This window comes from Mycteria americana, chromosome 7 (assembly GCF_035582795.1).
Source record: "Mycteria americana isolate JAX WOST 10 ecotype Jacksonville Zoo and Gardens chromosome 7, USCA_MyAme_1.0, whole genome shotgun sequence".
Taxonomy (NCBI): Eukaryota; Metazoa; Chordata; class Aves; order Ciconiiformes; family Ciconiidae; genus Mycteria; species Mycteria americana.
In genome coordinates this window covers 211,625-235,109 of record NC_134371.1, presented here as the reverse complement: position 1 = coordinate 235,109, position 23,485 = coordinate 211,625, and the positions used below count along the sequence as shown (strand labels likewise).

Here is a 23,485-nt window from a genome sequence, read left to right as displayed (position 1 = left end):
ATCTTGCCTGTCAGAAGTTTTTGTCTTATCTTTAAATAAAAACAGCATGCAGTTCTTTTGCAAGTCAGGAAAGAGTAAAGTAGAGGAGTCAAGGGACTAAGGCAAAGAAATGCTCATGTTTGTACCCTCAAATAAATGTGGAGATTTCAAGGATACTGCGTGGGGGGGGGGGGGTTTATCTTCCCCAGTCCGATGGAAATTTGAACAAAAGTGAACCAAATAGCCCACGTATGCATGAACAACTCTGTTGGCTGAGTATTAAGGAATGACTTTGAATTTAAGTAGTATAACAGGAGGTAAACATTTTCTCATTTCTACCTCAGTTAATTTGCGGAATGGGTCATATGCAACCTGTACAAGCTGGTCTTTCCACCGAACCACTGACCTTCATCCATGGCAAAGAAAAAAAAAATAATTTTGAGCATGTGATGCCAACCTGGGAAACTCCAGAATTTCATCATAGATTTGGTCAGATTTCGAAAACTTGGCTTTGGCCACAGTCATTTAGACAGAAGCAGAATCCTCCATTTAATGCAGATGTGTAGAAGGTCCCAAAAGGTGAGATTATGAACTTCAGTATTCTGACGGTGCCTGAAATTTTTTATATGAATAGTGACGAAAATTGGTAATTTATCTCTATACCACAGTCCTGGTAAATAAGGTTTAGATTTGTATGTCATTAAAGGAAACCTGACATTCTTTAGTTATGTTCTGAATCTTAAGTCTTCTATCCAAAATAATCGTAATTTTTCTGACCATTAAGAAAATAGCTTCAAAGAAGGTTGTGGTTATTACAGATATTTTTAAGTTGCCATATAATGAAAAGTGTCATTTAGAATGAGTGCGACTGTGTCAGTGCTCAGAGTGCAGAAGAGATTTTTTAAGAATTCCCAACTGACTGAAGATACACATTTTTTAATAGAAGCCTTTACGATTTGCAAGTTTACAGGTGGCTTTGTGTGTCTAACGCTTCAGACACAACCGTGATGTAATGGATGTATGCTTGAAAAAAAATGCGGCTGCAAGCTTTAGTTAGGTGTTTTTTAAACATCCCCTGTTTAAGGTCCAATTTTGTTCATATTTTTCAATGAGAATAACAGATACAAAATGTTTAGATAACTTGAGTAAAACAAAAGTATAGCCTTCCGCACTGGGTAGTACATTTAGATAATGGTAACAGTTAAGATTATCTGGAGCTTTATACATCTATTGTGCTTTTAATCGTTGAAGAATGTGGCTTATCCTGTCTGGTGGTAGACTAGGAGGAAGATAACAGAGAGAGTTCATTTTGTGGAATTTCTGAGCTTCATTTCCATTTGGGCAATACTGAAACTGCTTGGAAATGCGATGCAAACGTCCCCTCCCGCCACCATGCATGCGCAGCTGGCTCTTTTCAGCTCTAGCTATATGTGCCACACTTTGTGCTAAAATTACATGCCACGGGAACCGTGGTGGGTTAGCAGAGCTTATCCACGTGTATGTCAGCGTGTAAGCTCTGCTCTGATACCAGTGGCCCCAGTCCTCCCTTATCTGTCTGTGTCGCGCCAGCTCAGCAATTGCTGCGCAGAGGGGAAGAAGCAGCGGTCTGTAGACTGAGAACGAGCAAGGGAAAGAGCAGAAGGTCTGCACCTACGGGGCCTGCCTGGTGTTCAGTTATGCCAGCGCAGAAGCAGACACACCAGAGAAAACAGGTGCATTTAGAGCTTTTCACGGTGCAATCAAAAAGTTGTGTTCTTGTACCGCACGTCACAGAAATTATTTTCTCAGTAGTATACAAGCTGTAGAGAGAGTGATAAAGATAGCGAAGAATGCAATTAAGCTTAAGTCTGTAAAGCCATTTCAATTCAGCTACAAGATTTACAATCCGATAACAGTCTAAATGGTCATTTGCGTGATAGTAGGTTGGCAGAAGTTGAAAAAATTTCTTTGAAGATTATCCGAACTGACGAGGTTACCAGAATCTTTTGTTTACTGTTGACACACAGAGACGTTGTGCAAGATTTTGTTGTGTTCGCCAAAGCAAACAGGAGTGGGGAGGGGGGAGGTAAGGAGGGTAGGGGGCGGGAGGGACAAGAACATATAAAGGCAAATTGCATGTGCCCGTCCTGTGTTTTTATTTCACATTTTCCACAAGGTTCATGAATGCAAAATGAAGCTGTTCTTCCTAAGTTGCTTGCTGGTTTCTTGCTGTTGCCAAGTTGGGGCGGTGAACAGGGAGTACTACATCGGCATTACAGAGACAGCGTGGAACTATGCACCTGGCAATATCAGTATCATATCTGGACAGCTTTTTGCAGAAGAAGAGTAAGTAAAACAGTTTACACTGGTTGAGTTTGATTTTACAGCATTGTCTGCTTCGGTCCCTAGGGCCAGACTGAAAAGCTGGTGAAGGCAGTGAAAAGAATCATGTTGGTGTCAGTGGACTTTTCTGTCAGACATGTAAGGGAATTTTTAGTTTTTCCTGGCTTGCTTGAGAACTGCATTCCAATGCTCTGGTAATTAAAAGCATTGGAATATGTAGCTTTCTTGTGAATTTGTTGCAATGAAATGTTTACTAAGTAGAGACCAGAAAAAGACCCTGAATGTCTAATGATGTTTAATTTTGAATGGCTAAGGTGCCAGTGCTGAAGAGAAGACTTTTGCCGTTATGTTTTTAAACACAGAAGTTTGACAAATTTACAACTGTCCTATTGGGCACAGGTTTCCTTTCTAGACCCTAGTCGTTGGCAGTGGGCATTTCCACCGGTGCAGCAGCACAGCCGGGCCCTTCCAGCCCCGGGAGGAGCTGGGTTGCTTGTTACAAGGCAAGGAGGGTCCCGGGCAGAGTCAGAGCCATCAGTAGGGTGAGGAGAAGTACAGTGAGGAGGAGGAGGGGAGCACCCTGAAGATAGGAAGATTCAATAAAGAACAGTCAGCTATAAAAGGCATCAGAGAAATATTTGAGAGAGAAAAAAAGTTCCTTCCTTCTATTTTTTTCAGCGCCTTTAAAATGAAGTAGGACTATTACAATAAAAACAATGAAGAGAGAAATCAGAAATTAGAAAAATCTCAGAAATACAGTTCTCATTTAGTCTGTAGATGAGGGATTAGGAGGTTTCCTGTGGTTTGTTTCTCTAGTGAGAGCCAACAGTATCTCAGCCATAATCTGCCATTCATCAGGCATGAGACAAAGCAGTCAACTTTTTCTTTTTTTACTCATAACCTGAGTGACGTGTAAGACACTGCCAGCGATTCAGCAGGCTGGTAATTCTAATAAATGGTGGAAGCAGGGCATCTTGTCTGAAAATTGCGGAGCGGTGCTGTAACGCAACAAGCCACCACCGATCGCTGCGCTGTCACCGCTTTGCTCTGCTCTGCTCTGTGACAACCTGCAGCATGCTAAAGTAATTCCAGTTTTTCAGCGGTTGTATGCCTGCAATGGAGCTGGTCCCTTTTATCATACTTTTCATTTTCAGCTTCTCTGATTCTTCTTCTCCTCCTGAACCCTTCAACTATGCGGCTGTGCTTGTACGGAGACCGATATTTATAGAGGCACGAAGAGCAGGAGAGGGGAAGAGGGCAGTGTACCTGCTAGAAGGAATACTCTACAATTAAATGGTAGCTGTTTAAACAGTCCAAGAAGAGCCATAACATTTGTTTGATTTAATTTGTGGCTAAAAAGCTTCATGCACTCCCTCTTCCAGTAAGTGAGCCTTTGCAACTAAGTTTATGCTCTCCAAGTTTCATGGAGCTCTGAATTGGCATTTTAATTACACTTCAGATCTGTGCTTGCCAAGGTACAAACAATTCCTTCCCCACACGCTCAGACAATGCTCAGCCTTGTGGGAAATACTTTGCATTTTTGGGTAGCATTAACTTGCTTTACAATATGGGCTGCTGGGAATATGAAACCAAGTCGGCTTGCTTTCTCATCATGTAAGACAAAAAATCAGGAGGCTGCTGAACTTCAGGCAGTGTTGCTTTATCTCCCGGGACTGCCTCCTCCTGGAGCAGGTTTACTTCCACAGCTAGTCCTCCTGAAATGGGCAGGGAAATGTGCAGGAGGATTTGGTGTTAGAGACTCTAGAGTTTGGGCTAACAGCATTAGCCAATAGTAGCACTACTGGTGTGAACAGCCAGTGCTGGCAGTTCCTCTCGCCGTCGTAGTTCGAGAAGATAAGCACTTTTTCCACAAAGATAACTCTTCTCAGAGACTGAAGTATTTGAAGAAAGGTACCTGACGCTCAGCACAGGCAAAGCTTGGCTCCAAAGCCATTCCCAGCTGCCGGTTGTCAGAGCCACGCGGTGACCCCGCCTGCGGCTGATGGTGCGTGGGCAGCGTAGCCACGACAGCTACACGGTTCCGAGGTACTGACACCACGTGTAGGAAACGCCGTCCCCATCGGTCTCATTTTAGCTCATGGGTCAGGCTGTTTTCTCGCTAACCGAGTTCTCATTTTTAATGTAAGCGTTTCATTAATTGAGAGGAGCAATGGTCCGGTAGTTAAGGCACTTAGTGATTGAGGGGTCATTGCTAATTCCCGGCTCTCATGTAACCTGTTTGTATGTTCTTGGGCTGAGTCTGTAAAAGTGAGGCTTTATTGGGCTAAATCCATATCAAGCTCTAAGGCTGTGATTCTTCTTCGTCTGTGGCTGGTGAGCAACCTGAGGGCTTGGTCTCACTCATTTCAGCACTCTGCATGTCCCCCCTGCCCATGCACACACCGGACATTAGCAGCACCTTGTAGTTTTGCTCATGTCCAGACATCTTAAATGTATTTTACAGCTGAAAAGTCCGCTCCTCATTGCAATGGAGCAAGGCCTATGCAGTCAACATAACAGCATGATGATGGAAATTATTGTTTTTAACAGGCCATGGAAAATTATACAGCAATTTAAGCATGCAAGTACAAAAGTTTTGAGCAATAAGAACTATTATTTGCCTTATCTACATGGTCTGAAATTTGCCCAAAATTGTATCAAATACCCTTATCTTCAGTCTACAAAACAGGTAGAAAAAAATTCAGGTTGGTGCATAATATTTAACCTCTATATGGGTGCCTAACCCTTTATGATAAGAGACATATTTGCTCCTAAACACAGATACAGTTGTGCACAGCACTACGGAGGCCTGGTCTTTATTTGAGACCCTACTAATTAACACCATTCAAATATAAAATGAGTATCTGACACTACAGACGTGTTTGTGTATTTTCTTGACAGGCAGGCTGCAGTCTTTCTCAAAAGAGGACCACGTAGGATAGGAAGCACTTACAAGAAGGCTGTCTACACTCAGTACACCAATCATTTATATGACGTGGTAGTTGACAAACCTTCCTGGCTGGGTTTTTTAGGCCCTATCATTAAGGGAGAAGTTGGAGATTCCATTATTATTCACGTGAAAAACTTTGCTTCCAGAAGCTACACACTGCATCCACATGGTGTCAGATACACAAAGGAAAATGAAGGTAAGCTTGAGTCCATTCTGTGCCAGAATTTGTCAAAAGTTAATAATTCCTCTGAGTGCAAGTGATATTCTTTCATCAAAGAGAAGACTGGTCAAGTAAATAAAAATTTAAAACAGGACACAATCAATTTAAAACAGGAGCTAAGAAGTTTGGTAATTTTTTCGAGAGTGAAATACAAAGCCAAAAGTGGAATTCATAAAGGAGGCAAGTTTAGATCAACATTTCACCTGAAATAAGAGTATTTATATTTCACCTGAAGTAAGGGTATGTCGTGCTTTAGCTTCAGTTGGCAACTAAGCCACCCAGCCACTCGCTCCCCCTTCCCCTCCAGTGGGATGGGGGAGAGAATCAGAAGAGTAAAAGTTAGAAAACTCGTGGGTTGAGGTAAGAACAGTTTAATAATTGGGAAAAAGAAAAACAATTGCAATGAAAAGGAAAATAACAAAAGAGAGAGAGAGAAATAAAAACCGGGGGGAGGGAGGGGGGGAAGGCAAATGATGCAACTGCTCGTCACCCACCGACTGATGCCCAGCCCGGCCCCAAGCAGCCATCGCTGCCCCCAGCCAGCTCCCCCCAGTTTCTATACTGAGCATGAGGCCATATGGTATGGAATAGCCCTTGGGCTAGTTTGGGTCAGCTGTCCTGGCCGTGCCCCCTCCCAGCTTCTTGTGCACCTGGCAGAGCAGGGGAAGCTGAAAAGTCCTTGACCAGTGTAAGCACTGCTCAGCAACAACTAAACCATCGGGGTAGTATCAGCATTATTCTCATGCTAAATCCAAACCACAGCACTATCCAGCTACTAGGGAGAAAATTAACGCTATCCCAGCTGAAACCAGGAGGGGGTTTAAAGGTATCTAAGAGATGCAGGTATTGAGGATATCTAAAGGAAAAATTGATGCTGTTGTGAAGAAGATATTGTTAACAGTGATAACTTACAGTTCCAAATTCTTAACAGTAAATTTGTATATATTGTACACAAGATACACAAGAATTTCTTAAACTGGAGAAACAGCTACTGCTTAGTAATAAATTAATGAGAGAAAAGTCTGACACACTTTAAGATGTATTGTAGGGTGCTAGTGGGATTAGTGATGGTTTGCCTTTGCAACAGCTGCTCTTGCCACACTCAGGCAATGGGAATTTTCTGCACCAGATGGCACTAGAATATGGCTGGTGAAGGTTTTATTAGTGGGTCTTAAAATGAGTGTGTGAATTGTTGAGAATATGATGTCTCAGAAGCAGTCTTTAAAATTTTTCATTGGAAGAATTAAGGAAGTATCAGCTTAACTTCTACTATTTCATTAAGTTTTTCATTGCAATTAATATGTGGCTTGATATAGACACAGTGTGTGAGAGCAGAACAGTGGCTTACATAGCAGTACATGCACTTTTTGGAACAATGTTTAAATTTTTTTCTGTTGCTCTCATTCCAGCGACACCTATATTCCTTGAGGACATATGCAGTATTTTAGAACAGTTTCCGAGATTAATATTTAACAAATGTTTTACAAATATTTGAAGTGTTATCTTTTTAGCAGAAGTACATAGTGCCCTCCTAATAAATTAAGGACTAAATTTAATGTGCCATTAAAGAAAGCACTCCCGTGGAATTGAAAGGCAAATGAAGAGACCCCTAAAGAGAAGGAAAAGATCTACTCACCCGATTTGAAAGATTTTTTTTACCTGTATTCAGATGTTCAGTCCATGTTACTGCGACATGTAGTCAGCTTCAAAGCGTGGCAGGTGCTATCCCGACACCATATGGTGAACGTGTTGTGTTAATGGTGGCTGCACGGCATTCTTCAGGTGCTTTTTATCCTGACAACACCAAAGATTTGCAAAAGAGGGATGACGCTGTGGAGCCTGGAGGCCAGTACACTTATACATGGGACGTGACAGAAGATCAAGGTCCAGCTAAGGAAGACGCAGACTGCATAACCAGGGTTTACCACTCCCACATAGATGCTCCAAGAGATGTTGCCTCAGGGCTTGTCGGGCCTTTAATAATTTGCAGGAAAGGTAAACCATAAATAAATAAGTAAGTAAAGGAATACATGTGCAAGGTGATTGATAATGGTTATTGATAAATATCAGTGAAATAATTTACCGGAAGGGGAGAAGATTACAGTTAATTTTGAAATAGCAGCTTTTTGTCTTCTCAGTTAGCTGCGGTCCAATAGTATAGCAAGTAGTTTGATTTTGTGTGTGACAGCGAATATAATTTGCAGAACACTTTGTCCACAAATCCATATGAGTGAGATGTGCTTCATGCTAGTAATGCAAAAGGATGTGTAAATACTGATAGGAGAAACAGATTTACTGTAATCTTATCACATGCAATATTTATTCTTAGTAACGTTATTTTATAGTATTTATCAAAACCGATTTTTGTTTTCTGAGCGTGTCTGTAAGTTTATGTGTACACTCACACTCAAGAAAAGTGGCAAAATATGAAGTAAACAGTGACCAGCCCTACTGATATCACTTAAAACTGATGAAAAGAACGTCAGTTGCCAAAGACTTTGAATATATCGCTTTCTTTTTCAGACACAATGGATAAGAGCAGTGATAAACACTTTGATGCGGAATTTATCCTTATGTTTTCTGTGATGGATGAAAATCTCAGTTGGTATCTAGAGGATAATATCAGGACATACTGTTCTGAGCCTTCCAAAGTTGACAAAGACGACGAGGACTTCCAGGAAAGCAATAAAATGCACTGTGAGAGAACATTCTATTAATGCTGCTTGTCATTGATATGGCGAAGTCATATTTTTATGTGTTGTCTCTTTTAAAGATGAACTGTAGATAATTTTTTTTTTTTTAAGCAGGGCTTTTTCTTGGAGGAGTAAGAAAGATCCTTTTAAATAAACAAACAAAAATAAACAGTGATGGCAAGTATTGTACAGTCAAACCTTTGGAGTTGTGATATAAAGTTTTTAGGGGCTGAGAACCTCTCTGCCAGTATAATTTCCCAGGCGCTCTAAACAGAGTTGTGTTACTTTGTTCTGTTTCTTAGTCCTGAACTCTGTATTATAATATGACAGTTTAGAAAAAACATTTTTATTGTTAGTGTCACCAAAGAAGGTACCTTAGGCTCTGACATGGATTCCAGAATCACAGCAGGAACTGCTGGTCATGCAGATAGCTGTGCAGATGAAGCGTGTGTCTGATTCTGGCTCACTTCCAAAGGCGTGGAGTCTTGTTTTGAGCCTCTTTCTATTTTGAAGAATAGAGCAATGGTCTTATGACACCTGCTTCTGAAGAAAAGATCCTAAGGTCTGTGAAGGTAACTCTACTAAATAACATTCCTTTTAGCAATCAACGGATACATGTATGGATACCTCCCAAACCTAACAATGTGTGTGGAAGATAAGGTAAAATGGCATCTTTTTGGCATGGGTAATGAAGCCGATATCCATTCAGCCTACTTTCACGGACAGACCTTAATAGAAAGGCATCATCGAGTTGACACCATCAACCTCTTCCCAGCCACATTTATTGATGCTGTCATGGTACCAAGGAGTCCTGGGGAATGGCTGCTCAGCTGCCAAGTGAACGACCATATCGAAGGTACAGAACAAGTTCCAGCGATCAGAATTTTTTTCAGCTTGAGCTAACGGTTTGCTGAGTCACTTTAGCAGTACTCCTGACCTGGTTATACACCAGATGATATTCTCCTCTAGGTAACAAAACTTTCATAGTAATTGAAGTGCCTGGAAGTGTATTAAATGGGCTTGAGCATGTAGCCATGGAAATCAAGGAAATTCTTGTCTGCAATGGAAATTGTTATTGGTCGGCAGCAATTGGCACAGCTGCGCTTTTGCAAGCCTCAACTTTAGACAAACAATAGCATGGTGTTTGCCTCTTACTGAAGGTAATTAATCACAATTTTCTGTTTGCCAACAAAAAAGTTGGGGCTCATTCCATGTTTGGGCAAGGGGCACCGGACAGGCAGGCTAACTTGCCTGCTGACAAGGAGACGTTCTGGGAAGTGCATTGGTAATAAGCAGAGATCATCTGCATTTCTCTTCCCTGCATCTTCTTGTATTTCCAGTGTTTGTTAACCATATGAAACACTTAGAAGCTAATTCCACGCTTTTCCATGATCTATATCCCTATAAGTGAGTTAGAGGAGTACTTTGTCACAAAAGTGGGAAGGAGCACAGGACTCAAAATCATTCTCCAAGGTTTGAAAATTTTGATATAAAAGGGAGTATGTTTAACCTACGGATTCAACTACACAGAGGTTATAAGTTTTGAAATAGCTGTCACGTCAAGCAGCATCCTGATGTGGTTGAAGCATCCTGGGCAAGACTTAAATCCTACAAACTGGCCTAATCCATAGCTGCAAAAGGGCTCTCTTTGTTATATTATTTGTATCTCCAGCAAGCAGATTTGCTAACAGACCTTTCTCCTAGGGTGCAGACACCCAGGAGTTTCACAAGCAAGCTGTTGATCAGATGCGGAGGGAAGCCTGGTAGCACCTGGCCTTGACTGAAGTGCTAACCGACAGTACTGCTTCCACTCCACCCTAACCTCCTCCGTAACCCCCAGTTCAGCTGCAGCTTTGCAAGCGGACCGCACTTTACCACGCCGGTCTGCCTACTGTAAATACCCTGGTTGTGTTTCTACATCCTAGCTCAGCTGGCATGCGTTCTTTTATATCGTTCCTCTTCCTTTTCATTTGTGATTTGCACATCCACCAATGGTACAGGAATTCTCCAGGGAAGAGAAGGGCTATTGCAAGCAGGGAAAGAAAAAAACAAAGTGCGGTTCCTTCTCCCTAGTTTTCTCTACCTCCTCATTTTTTTCCAGGTGGTATGCAGGCCCTTTTTAAGGTAGAAGTTTGTAGGAAATCCACAACAGATCGCCATGAGAGTACGAAGATAAGACAGTACTTCATTGCTGCTGAAGAGATCATCTGGAATTATGGCCCATCTGCAATGAACCATTTTACGGGACAAGAATTAATTGCTGACAGGTAAATGCTTCTAATTAAAGAAGTTTTACTTTCCAAGCAGAATTGATATAAATGTGCTAAATAAGGTAAACCATGCGGTAGAACTGACTTCTAAGCAGAATTTCTCATTGTCCTCACCTCTGCTTAAATATTAATGCCAGGATAAATATCAGACCAAATTAGGTCTATTGTTTTCCTTGCAATGTTACTATAAATTTTGCTGTAATGTTAGTAATTTCACTGGGATGAAGATGAATTGTAATGTCATATGTAGGCAGCGATGACTCCAGGTGGTTGATTGTTCTGAGTTAGAGAACAAAGCTAGGAATTCCTGATCGTCTCCTTAGCTGATGAAAATCACGCTAACGGCATCTCGGCTAGCAAACCAATTGCATGAGGTAGCTTTGCCTTTTGCTCTGTGTTTACATATTTAAGACATGGATCAATTCGCTGAATACAGTGATTCCTCAGATTTCTCATCTGTGAGTTAAAGAATCCTCGCTCCACAGGGGACGAGGCACAGTTCATTTTTTGACTAGTGCTTGTAAAACACTGAAAGGTCCTTTCCTGGAGAGTAAAAGTGTAGCCTAAAAAGTGCAGACTAAATCTTCTCACTTTCTATTTAGACGTTACGTATTCTTGGTGCTTGTATCTACTGTTGTTGTTCTATTTGTAACTTAACAAAAAGAAGAGTAAACTTCAGGTTACGAAATGCTGACTAGAAATCATTGTTGATGAGTCTCTAATATATGGCTTTATAAGGGCAATGCAGCACAGTGTCTTTTTCTTAAAGAGAAGTTAGTGAAGGATAATGCATTCCTGCACATCCTTATATGGGACCGCATATAAGCGTGTGGCCAGATGACTTAAAGGAGACCCAAAAGACAAACTCAGCATGCCATACCTCAGAAAACAGGGTTGAGGTCTTGACTGCCTTTGTAAAGATGACCATTATGACTTGAACTATTTGCATCTATTGCAATTTCTTTTGCACAGCGAATCTCGCGTATTTTTTGAACAAAGTGAGACAAGAATTGGTGGCTCTTATAAAAAAGCCATTTACAAAGAATACACAGATGGTTCTTTCACTGAACATAAAAAAAGGCTCACAGAGGAAGCACACCTTGGACTCCTAGGTAAGATACCTAAAATTATTTCATGTCAAAGATGCGTGAGAGTAAACGATCGCTTCCGCTGGCTCGCCAACAGAGCCCCTCCACCTCCACGGGAGCGGCTCTTGGCTCTCCCTGCCTCCTGCGGATGCTGGCGCCTGCGGCCTCCTCCAAGCGACACCCCAGGGCGTAAGAAAGCTCTTGAAGGCAATGTTGTGGTGGTCCCTGCTTGCCCGTGGGAATGTGCCATGGCCTCCAAAGGTCAGGCTCTGAATTACAAGGCCAGGCTGGGCAGGTCTAGCCCTGTTTATAACCTGCCTGCTTCTGGCATGGCTCTGGATGGAGTTTGAGGTTGGCGCTGTCTGTAGGTCCCTTTCCAAAGGGAGGAACTGTCCTGCATGTCACTGGGCCTCCATGAGGAATGGGAATGGAGCAGTCCAGTTGCTGCTGGGCTGCCATGTGATCCGGGTCGCCTGCCAGGGACCTGGTCGGTGGCCACGTAGGCCCAGGGGCAGTTCCCCGTGCAACGGGAAAAGCAGCCAGCCATTGATTGCTACAAGCTCGCGGTGCTCTGTACGCCACTTGATAGAAACACCTTGTAATTAGACCATATGCTCTTTTCTAGGACCTGTTATCAAGGCTGAAGTGGGTGAGAGCATCAGGGTGACCTTCCGAAACAACGCCAGCCGCCCGTTTAGCGTTCAGCCCCATGGTGTGAGTTACCGCAAGAGCGACGAGGGGGCGTTGTACGGTGCCGCCTCCAGAGGTGCGCCTACCACCAGGGACCCCGCAAGCACCAGCGCACGAGCTGTCGTGCATGTCGATGTATTAAAGGCGATGAAATAAACAATGTTCATTAGGCATAATTCCTAATGTTGCTTTCTCTAACAGGTACTGAATCTCCAGCCTCTCATGTGAGTCCTGGTGCTACATTTACATATGAGTGGCATGTGCCAGAAGATGTGGGCCCCACAGACCAAGACCCAGACTGTTTAACCTGGCTTTATTACTCAGCTGTGGATACAGTCAGAGACACCAGTTCTGGCCTTGTGGGTCCTCTCTTGGTGTGCAGGAAAGGAGCTCTGCTTCCTTCTGGGAAACAGGTCAGTCGAGGAACAAAAATGGAAGCATTTGCATCATTGTAGCTGAATCTGCTTTCTCTTCCTGAATCGTGCCCTCGGGGCCCGCCACAGTACCGGCCGCTCAGCACCACCTCCTCTCCACATCACAGTCTCGCCCATGGGCAGCGGGGAATACATAAAATGAAGGAAGTGGGTTTGTTGTGTTTTTTTTTTTTTTTTAAAAAAAGCAAAATCAGTCTGGCTCCAGATAGACAGACACTGTACTGTGGAACCACTGTCGCAGCGAGCAGCCACTAGCATTCAAGTCTCAGCTAGGATGAGAATGACTACAAAAATGTAGACACTTTAAAGACAAAAACACACATTCATTTCTGGAGGTGGTTCCTGCTGGTAGAAAGAGCACTAGCAGCAGATACCTAGTCATCAGCTACAGCAATTAGAGAGCTTTGAGATTATCAGAATGAAGTATCAATGTATGCGTCTATCCTACGTGTGAATTATACTCATAAATTATCATGCGCATTGAATTTTTTTTCCTGACATTTTCTGTTCACTCGTTTCTATTTTCCTTTGTGCTATTTCTTCTCAACAGAAAAATGTGAACATGGAGTTTTTTCTACTTGCCACAGTATTTGATGAGAATCTGAGCTGGTATTTGGATGACAATATTTTGATGTTTACGCTAAATCCTTATAAAATTGACAAAGATGATGAGGACTTCCAAGAATCTAACAAAATGCACTGTAAGAAAATTACTAGTTAGCCAAATATTCATTTCTACAATAAGGTTTTTACTTTTGTGATCTCATGTTGGAGACTGGGAAACTGTATAGTGGCAGAGACGTTTCATTCCTTTCTGTTGGAAACAAAACCATGTTTGAATGCAATTCAATTTCAGCTAAATGTGGTAGTTCAAAATATAATGCCAGCTGTTCACTGGCTTGCATGGCAGTTGAGCGTTTAGCAGTGTTATGTACCACCGTGAGCAGACAGAAGGAGGAATTAGGTCTGTAGCCCACGTGCAACCCCTGTGGATGCAACCAGGCAGCAAGAGAAAACCAACCTCTGCCCTACAGATGATGTAGCCGAAAGGAGGATTTTCACAGAATCACAGAACGGTTGAGGTTGGAAGGGTCCTGTGGAGGTCATCTGGTCCAACCCCCTGCTCAAGCAGGGTCGCCCAGAGCCGGTTGCCCAGGACCATGCCCTGATGGCTTCTGAATACCCCCAAGGATGGAGACCACCACCTCCCTGGGCAGCCTGTGCCAGCGCTCGGTCGCCCTCACAGTGGCAAAGTGTTTCCCGATGTTGAGAGGGAACCTCCTGTGTGTCAGTTTGTGCCCATCGCCCCTGGTCCTGTCACGGGGCACCACTGGAAAGAGCCTGGCTCCGTCCTCTTTGCACCCTCCCTGCAGGCGTTTGTGCACATTGATGGGATCCCCCTGAGCCTGCTCTTCCCCGGGCTGAACAGTCCCAGCTCTCTCAGCCTTTCCTCGTAGGAGAGATGCTTTCTCGTGCCTCCATCGTCCTTGCGGCCCTTTGTTGGACTCCCTCCAGTATGTCCGTGTCTCTCTTGTACTGGACAAGCGCAGCTGGGGACACGGTCCTCCAGGTGTGGCCTCACCAGTGCTGAGCAGAGGGGAAGGATCCCCTCCCTCGACCTGCTGGCAGTGCTTTGCCTGACGCAGCCCAGGATACCTTCTTTGCAGCAAGGGCACGTTGCTGGCTCATGTTGAACTCCGTGGCCACCAGGACCCCCAGGTCCTTTTCTGCCAAGCTGCTTTCCAGCTTGATTTGCCTGAAGCATTTCTACAATAGCAGCTGCAGTCTGACCTTCATAATCTGACCTGCTGGCAACACTCCTAGTGCAGTCCAAGATAGTGTTAGCCTTCCTTGCGGCAAGGGCACGTTGCTGGCTCATTTTGTGTCCGTGGCTGAGTCTGGATTCCTTTACCAGCGCTGTGGCCCCCTAGAATGAAAATCTTTGCTTCTTTAATAGGGCAGAGCTGAGTTTCACACTGATTGTATTTTGGTACTGTAAAAATGTCTTTCAAGTTTCATGTGAAAGAACATTTTTATCTTCAGTACCTAGTCCTGCAAATAAGTCCTAATCTTTAAACATTATTTGCTTGTGCTCTTTCTTAAATTTTGCCCTCGGGGGCATTCCTGCTATTTACAGAGCCCTGATACTGAGCATTCAGTGGTACCTGCGAGGCCCAGGCTTTGAAACTTTTGCACAGGAGTAGCTAGAAAGGATTAGTAACTCAGACTACGAAAGACTTGAGATGGTTGTCTCCCCTGTGTGGCTGGAGGGTCTTGCAGGGTATAAAGCAGGCAGCTTTATGCGTCCTGCATACTTGGCGGGTATAAAGCAGCGGAAGTTCCAGTTGGTCAGGTCAGACCTGCGCTTTAGACGTTGAAAAAGGGAACAGTTAGAAATTGTTTTTAAACACTGGGTTTTAAAAGTTGTTTTGCTTGAACTGATTCTCTGGTTTCGCTGATGTGATAAAGTGTTTTATTATTGGTATTTCTCTCAGTCTAAGGCATCATATTACGTCTGAAGTGTGTATTATTTAATATGTATTGCAGAATTAAGTAATGTGTTAATCAAGGTGGGTTTTGCCTCCTCAAATCTTCTACAGCCATTAATGGTTATATGTACGGAAATCAACCCGGTCTTGAGATGTGTAAAGGAAGTGTGGTTTCCTGGCATTTGATGGGCTTGGGGTCAGAAGTCGATGTCCATGGGATATACTTTTCAGAAAACACATTCATAACTAAAGGAACAAGAAGGGATACAGCAAATCTGTTCCCACATACATTTCTTACAGCTATTATGAAGCCTGATTCCGAAGGTAAATGTCTTGTTTAAAAATCCTGTTACTAGTTTAGAAACTGTTTACCTATGAACATTTTATGCTTAGAGACAGGCTTTAAATAGCTGATATTTTGCTCCTTTGGTGCTGAGTACAGCTATGTCTGAAGGGCAGCAAACTTGTCTCCATAGGACACAAGGTCTTAATGCTAAAGCCTTGATTTTTCTAGCTTCTACGTGTGCTGAATTTTGTTACTATAAGTAGCCATACTACACAAATAATTTGGATCTTATATGAGCAATAGGCTGTGTCTAAATGGCCTAGTCTAGTGAATAATAGCAATAGCCTAGTCTTTAAACACTAAATCAACATAGGCAATACAATCTTAGGAGCTACTAGTAGCAGACTTTTGTCTTCAAGGCTTTGTTTCTCGTATGACCTCTAGGAGTTTTTGAAGTGTCGTGCCTGACAACAGATCACTACACAGGGGGCATGAAACAGAATTACGAAGTGAAACAATGCCATTGGTGGAATGTGGATCTATCTATGTATTTGCATGAAAAGACTTACTATATTGCTGCAGTGGAAGTCGAATGGGACTATTCTCCTAACAGGACATGGGAATTTGAGCGGCATCAATACCATGAGGACAGGTACTTTGGAATATACACAAGGGAAAAAATGCAAAAAAGCAAAGGAGGAACTCACTTCTCCTCTGAACCTTTTCCTCCTCCAGGCGTTTCTAGACACACTTTCTTTGCACATGTATTTTTAGGGCTCACTTGAATTTGTGGTCTTTCTCCAGTAATGTTGCCGTGTAACTGTGAGCCAGACAGCATGATGTTCGTGAAATGGCGCAGTGTAAATCTTCTGTGGGGCAGCTACAGATTGTCATGAATCCTGAATAGTGCATGTGCATTCATTATTTACCGATGTTGGTACAGTCCTTGATGTGGAATGCTTAAAATGTTCATTAAGTTGTAGATACGATGACTACTTTGTCCTGGTATTTGATTACTTACAATATGTAACATGTCTTTGTCTCATGTTTATCTGTACTCTGAGTAAGGTTCTTTTCTACTCCTCTCAGTTTCATTAGCTTACACAAGCTTTATATTTTATATTAGCTTATAAATCCATAACTGAATCCACTCACTATGAAGCTTGTCGCCTTGGTGTGTTATTCCCAGTATTTGAATCTCAATGAGAGGGAACTGATTGGATCAAATAATTCATGCCAATTAGCAGAAAAGGCTAAACAATGAACTGATGACTTTCTGTGTGTTCCACCTTATAACTTAATTTGAGGTTAAAGTAGTAGATTGTAACTAACTGCCTATATTTTTTTAATTGACTTGTATTTTCTTCTTTTTCCTCAGCTTGATAGCACATGTCCTTTCCCTGCATACCACGGTGGACTCTGTCATAGTTCTAAGTCACTTAAGCTTTACAAGTTCTAGGCTTCATTTCAGATCTACAGAAGTCACTGAGGGCTCTATTTTTTGGTATGCAAGTTGCTGGATGACTTCTTGCAATTTGAAATATCTGCCAGGCCGAGCACTCAGCATTCTCTCAAATACGATATAGACTTGGTCTATTTATAGTGGGTTTTTAACTTTCCAGGTTAAGAGAAACCTCCCAGCTTAACAAGAATGTTTTCATGTTGAAGATACCAGTGGTCTATGAGATTACTGTTTCACCGAGCTGGAATTTTGTTTGATGGTTAATTGACATACCTGCAAAAGATGTTTTAAAATACATGAAGAAATGTACGACATATTCTTATCTCTATTTTTTTTTTCCCCAGCCCTGGCAATCCATTTTTAAACAAAGAAGACAAATTCATTGGCTCAAAATACAGGAAGGTAGTATATCGCGAGTACACTGATCAGACATTCAGTACTCCCAAAACCAGAGCAGAGGAGCAGCAGCACTTGGAAATTCAAGGTATAGTCATCATGAAGTTCGGTTTTGAAACTGGGAAAAATGCAGTGAAACAAAACAAGAAGATACTATTTAAGTAATACTGAGTATAGTTCTACCCGTACAAAGTGCCTAAACCTACGTGGAATTTTACAAAAATAAAATACAAAAATAAAAACCTACTTTTATTATGGTGCTTTCCTCGCAAGGTTACATGGCTTGCTTTACAAGAAAAAAACCCTTCTGGTTTGCTGCCTGATCACAGGCCACTGTTCTCAAAGTCAGCATAAAACTGGGCAGCTACATCCAAACTGACTTCAAATACACAGTAGGTGCTCGGAGCTTTTGAAACTCAGGCCCCTGCTGCGGTGCCTAACTTCAGCTACTCAAGCTGGCGTACCGTAGCGAGCGACGTTATCCATGTCTAGTTTTTAGTTGAATTATAAGCCAATGTTGTTGCGTGTTCGAACACAACCGTCTCTCTCTCTCTGCTCTGATCTTTTGAAAACCAAGTTAATCTTTCTTTTCAATACAACAGGGCCACTGCTGATGTCAAATATTGGAGATAAAATTATAATAGTCTTTAAGAACTTGGCATCAAGACCTTATTCTATACATGCCCACGGAGTGAAAACAGACAGTTCTGTTGTTGCTGTAACTAACCCAGGTATCAAAGCATCCTTGTTCATTTCTAGCAGGTAACATCAAGGCTTCTAGTAAGGTTTAGCAAGCTTTCATTTTAGGATAGCAGGAAAGACTTTGTGTGTGTGTGTGTGTTTGTTTGTTTTTACCTCAGGTTCTTAGATTTTTGATGCTGATTATGACAAATATTTCTACAATTAAAATGGCCCTGCTAACTATTGCTATGTATCCTAGCCCTTGACAGATCACTAATTTTTTGACACAGTGTTGCTGCACCGTTCATGAAAGGAAACGGATTTGGCTATGTAGGGAGAGCGTAGCTTATGCTAGCTGTTATTTCAGAAGTTCCTCCGTGATCTTTACAAAAGATACAGTTGTTTTTATTAAGTATGGTAAACTGGACAGTGCAGCCACACACAAAAACCACGTTGGCAAGAAGAGCCGGGGATCTGCAGAAGGGAAATAACAAGAAGCTAGCCAGCGCAGTAGTGGAAGAGGAAGTTCAAGACAAATGTAAGCTGTAAATGGAGACAACATCTGTTTCAGGATGACCTCTGCATCCTGCAGGTCAGCACACAGAAAACTTCTAAAATTCATCAATATTTATTTAATTCAGGTGAAACAAAAAGGTATGTCTGGAAAATCCCGGAGAGATCTAGTTCTGAGAGAGGAGATCCACGTTGTATTGCATGGGCATACCATTCAACGGTGGACATCATTAAGGTATGTTATTAATATCGATCCAAAGGGGTTTGTTCATGACTTCAACACAGATATACATACGGCAAAAGGGAGATGAGTTTGAAACTCTTTCTGCTTCCTCTGTCAAGTCGTTCCTCCTATTACCATACCTTTGAATTTAAATGTCTCTTGAATAATGCAAAAAAGTCAGGGCAGAATTTGTCACAGCCCTTCATGTTCTTGCTCTCTGGTTCTTCTGCTGTTGCTATAGATCACCTCACTCGGATTTCATTCTTAAAGCTAACACTTTATAGCTCAATATCTAATCGGTCATGTGTGGGAAAACTAACGTGCCACTGTGGAACACAAATCTGCCATTTTTGTACAAGCACCCATTAACTTAGCATGACTAGTAATTTTTAATGGAAATTAATGTATTTTTTTCCTTCATGTCTCAGCAAACACAAATAAAAAGTGTCAAGAAATACATTTTGAATGGAAACTGAGCTCAAAATCCGAAAACCTAAAAAGAATTTGGAAAAAAAAAAAGCTGAGCAAGAAATTAAAATGGAACAAATGTTTATTTCTAGTAGGACATGAAAAAGAGGCAGTTACTCTTCATAGTCCATTGAACTTGATCCATGGGTAACATATAACAGTGAAGAAATAACCTTGTTTGTCTGACACTGGCTACCTTTATTCCCAGATACTGACAGCTGTAAAAATAGTAAGAGGATTCATGTCTGGCATTAAAAGTGCTTCTGCTTAGTCATATCTTGCAATTATATGATTTTTCATTTGTAATTTCAGGACACTTACAGTGGATTAATAGGCACACTTGTTGTGTGTCATAAACATTATTTGCCATCATTTCATACTAAAAAGAAAGTTCAGTTTGCTCTTCTTTTTATGGTTTTTGATGAAAATGAGTCATGGTACTTGGATGAAAACATTAAAACCTATTCTCCCAACCCGCACCTTGTTGACAAAGAGGATGAGGAATTCCTTGAAAGTAATAAAATGCATGGTATGTTTCCCAATTTAGTTAATGTAACTCTGAAAACTCTATAAAGTTATGTATTTGAAAGTACTGCATATAAATTTGACTTTCTCACCTCCTCTGAATTTCCAGAGGGCCTGAAAAATTTCACTCAAACTATTTGAAAACACTGTTAATGCCACTGAATGACTTTTTGGGTTTTTTTAACGTATGAAAAAAAATGGTGTCACGTTGAAATTTTGAGGAGAGAAAGAATAAAAATGAAATTTGATTTGATGTCAGCAAACAACTGTTCTGGATAAGCTGGAAAGGCAATGTGCATCCCTGGTATGGAAAGCATGCCCTGGTAAAGCTTACCCTTTACAAAGAGCTGCAGGAAATGCAGACCTTTAAGAACTGCAATATTAGCAACGGTGTACAGTACAGAACCTTTCTTTTAACTACGCCTTACTTTCTAGTTAAATATGGAATATAATCAGACCCATTCACAATATGCTGTCCGATTGTTTTGTTTTTATATACCATTCAAAGCCATTACTTTTGCCTGGCATTGGCTTTCAAAGCTTGTATTCTATTAGAGAATAACAATACACAAAATTTTACTGGTTTTCTCTGTCTTGATCTTTCCCTCTTTTTAGCCATTAATGGAAAGGTGTTTGGAAACATACGTGGTCTGACTATGCATGTCGGAGATGAAGTAAGCTGGTATTTGATGGGAATGGGCAATGAAATAGACATTCACACAGCACACTTCCACGGCCACAGCTTTGAGTATAAGGTAACAGGTCCTTTCCACTCATTTCTTGCTGTGTTAAGAATGAGAGGTAGATCAAATACCAAAGACTGTAACGTCTGGTGGAAAGTCAGATGTTACAATATTAAGCAGGACTTGTAATTTGACTGTGAAGTTTTATGCCCCAAACCTGAATCTGATCAACATACAAGAGACAGAGCATATCGGCCAGTAGCATTTGCTGACCGGTAACCTCACAAGTTGCTTTGGCAAGGTAGCTGTGGATTTTCATGGCTGTGGTGTAAGACAACAGCTGTAGTTTTCCTTCACTTCCACTTAGTTGCTAGTTTATTAATCTTTTAACCATGGAGTGGATGTACAAAGTGATGCTTCTGTAGAAATGACCTACAGTAGATATCTTTTCACTCAACTGTGATTAAAAAGTTTAGTGGGAATATGCATAAAAGGTAGCTTAAATTACTGCCATCTGGTAACGCCCCACTGTTTAACCATTGTTTCTTTTTGTCCTGAAGCAAACAGGGGTTTACCGAGCAGATGTCTTTGATCTGTTCCCTGGGACATTTCAAACTGTGGAAATGACCCCGCAGAACCCTGGAACCTGGCTATTACACTGCCATGTTACTGACCACATCCACGGAGGCATGGAAGCAACCTACACAGTGCTCCCAAAGGAAGGTAGGAGCTTATCCGTCTCAACATATTTCAATGTTTAATAATGTTCATTATGTTTAAAGATGCAGAATGGGGCTCACAGACAGGCCAGTGTACTCGGAACCAGTTCAGGCATCCAGCAATATTTCATGGTTTAATATTGATGTCTGGCGGCCAGAATGTTGCAAGCCACCCGATCATACTTGCCTCAGCGCTGCTGCTCAGAAAACAGAAATAGCTAAAGGACTGGATGTGAACTGACTATTGCCTTCCATCTTTCCATCAATGAAATTAAAATGACAGATTTTTATTTAAAAAGAATTCTTCATGAGACAAAGTATTTCTGTACCCCAGAAGTGCCAGTACTGTCAGACTCCCTCTTAATCTTCATTTAAAACAAAAAGAATAGTTGGTAAATAACGCTGAAGTCATCATCCCTAACAGTTAGAGTACTGAAAACCTAACATAGTGGTTTCTTTCTAAAGGACATGTTTTAGCTTTACAGGCACTATTACCTTGCTTTAGCAATACTACCTGTGAAAAAACTTGAATCTTGAAGAATTTTGAAAGTTCTTGTTTCTACAGAGTTAATACAATTTTAAAAGCAACACTTTCCTGTACTCAAAAGACAGAGCGTAACAGGTATGCATTATAGTTCACTGACAAAGAGAACAGTAGGAACATTTCAAAATGTGTGTATGTACGTGTATATATAGATATACACGCGTACATTACATAGTTATATCTATACTAAAAACATAGACTGGAATGTTAAACACGATCTAGTTCTGCTTTAGAAACCATTCTGATTTACAGAATACATTGTGCCAAACTTGCACAGATAATAAAAAAGTTGACTTAAGAGTACACAGAAAGAGATGTAGAAACAGACTTTAACTTGTAGAAGCAGTATGTTGGATTTTTCATAATCAGCCATCTAAAGTGCATTAAAATGTGCCCTTCAGTGCATTTTAAAGCTGTCTTTAAATCTAACTCACAACGTCTAGAAGGTACTGGGATCCATTGCTCTCATTTTGGACTCTTGTCCATATGCATAGACTCTTCTTCTGATGAAATGCGTGTAACAAAAGCCCTTTTCCCCCTTACAGATAAACAGTCTTTGTTCCCAAGATTATTCAATCAGTTCAAGTGTAAAGGTACGGCAGGCACACGAGGATGTTGAAAACATTTTACCGCAGTGATTCTCCAAGGTCTACCTTCAGTGAAGCTTTATTGACAAATACTATCCTGGACAATTCATCTCCACAGGTGTTCTGGAAGATTTCATTTGGTGGCCCGTGGCTAACAAAAGGGCTGTAGACTGACAGCTGAATGGATATAACAGCTTAAATACATTTTTCTCTAACTAAAAATAGTATCTTGCAAACGAAACGTATTCTAGGTGATGCCTAATGCATGTTATTTAACTGCCAAGGAACATGGAAGAGCCAAATGAAATGTACTTTCCTATTTTATTTTTTAAGTTTGTAAATAACCCTGTGTAACAGCAAAATTTGTTTTAGGTATCTGCCGTTACATTTTACTCGTTACATATGTTGGTAGTTATTGCTTGGAAAATAGGAATTTGGTTATCACTTTATCCATAGATTCACACTTAATATATATACTAGCGTATAATTGAACAGCTAACAAAATAGTTCTATTATTTGTGTTGAATTATTTTGTAATTTTATCCAGTAACATCTTTTGAGATGGTGAATTTAAAAGATGCAATGGCTGAGGGATTGTGGTTGCACAAGATGGTTTTGCTTTTCTGTTATGTAAATAATTACAAGACAAAGTTATGCTGAAATAAGCCTGATGAAATTCAGACAGCGAAGGGCAAAATTTCGTGACTACTATACCGAAGAGCTTTGCTCTGATGAATCTTAAACAACCCCTGCAGTGGAATCATTTTGCTGTTAGTTATGTAGTGCAGACCTAGGCAAATTAAGCATTTCTTGACAGATGGAAGCAGCAGTATTAGTGCATGACTGACGCTGGTCAAAAATGAAAGCAATAAGAGCAGGTTCCGTCGTGCCATCCAGTTGTGTTTAACAGCCCAACGCCACATACGTTAGACCTGTGTCGAACAAGAGGGAAGGATGTATGGGACAGGCAGGCAAAGCAAAACATTTGGGCTTTACAGCTACCAGAACAAAGGAAGTTGCTTCTTTGTAACAAGTCTGAATCACTTTTGCCTTTTTTTAAGGTAGAAAGATTCTACTGAAACCATCATAATCCCTAATAGTAAATTAGATCGTTGATTTTGGCTGTAGCAGCAATACTACATAGATAAACTATTTTTTTTTCTTTCTCTTTTTTTTTTTTAATATTTTATTTGCAGTGTAGATTATCTCTTCTGACTGACTTCTACAGGTTTAAGTAACATTACAGCTTCAGTGAAAATGGAT

At 41.2% G+C, this 23,485-nt stretch overlaps 1 protein-coding gene across 1 annotated transcript; it reads left to right on the top strand.

Annotated features, from left to right (window-relative positions):
* The first annotated feature begins 1,509 nt into the window (after nucleotides 1-1,509).
* CP (ceruloplasmin) lies at nucleotides 1,510-23,392 on the top strand. Its single transcript, XM_075506661.1, has 20 exons — nucleotides 1,510-1,691; nucleotides 2,135-2,304; nucleotides 5,203-5,447; nucleotides 7,254-7,466; nucleotides 7,995-8,168; nucleotides 8,766-9,020; nucleotides 10,266-10,431; nucleotides 11,407-11,546; nucleotides 12,148-12,288; nucleotides 12,414-12,625; nucleotides 13,197-13,347; nucleotides 15,247-15,459; nucleotides 15,866-16,073; nucleotides 17,228-17,367; nucleotides 17,882-18,010; nucleotides 18,602-18,708; nucleotides 19,477-19,693; nucleotides 20,305-20,444; nucleotides 20,933-21,095; nucleotides 22,181-23,392. The coding sequence occupies exons 1-20, from the start codon at nucleotides 1,656-1,658 to the stop codon at nucleotides 22,252-22,254; spliced, it is 3,294 nt and encodes a 1,097-aa protein (XP_075362776.1). The 5' UTR covers nucleotides 1,510-1,655; the 3' UTR covers nucleotides 22,255-23,392.
* The last annotated feature ends 93 nt before the right edge of the window (nucleotides 23,393-23,485 follow it).

Coding starts and splice junctions, on each gene's coding strand:
- CP (XM_075506661.1), top strand. CDS start 1,656: ATGCCAGCGCAGAAGCAGACACACCAGAGAAAACAG. Junction 12,626..13,196: donor TGCTTCCTTCTGGGAAACAG/GTCAGTCGAGGA, acceptor TCTTCTCAACAG/AAAAATGTGAACATGGAGTT. Junction 15,460..15,865: donor TATGAAGCCTGATTCCGAAG/GTAAATGTCTTG, acceptor TATGACCTCTAG/GAGTTTTTGAAGTGTCGTGC.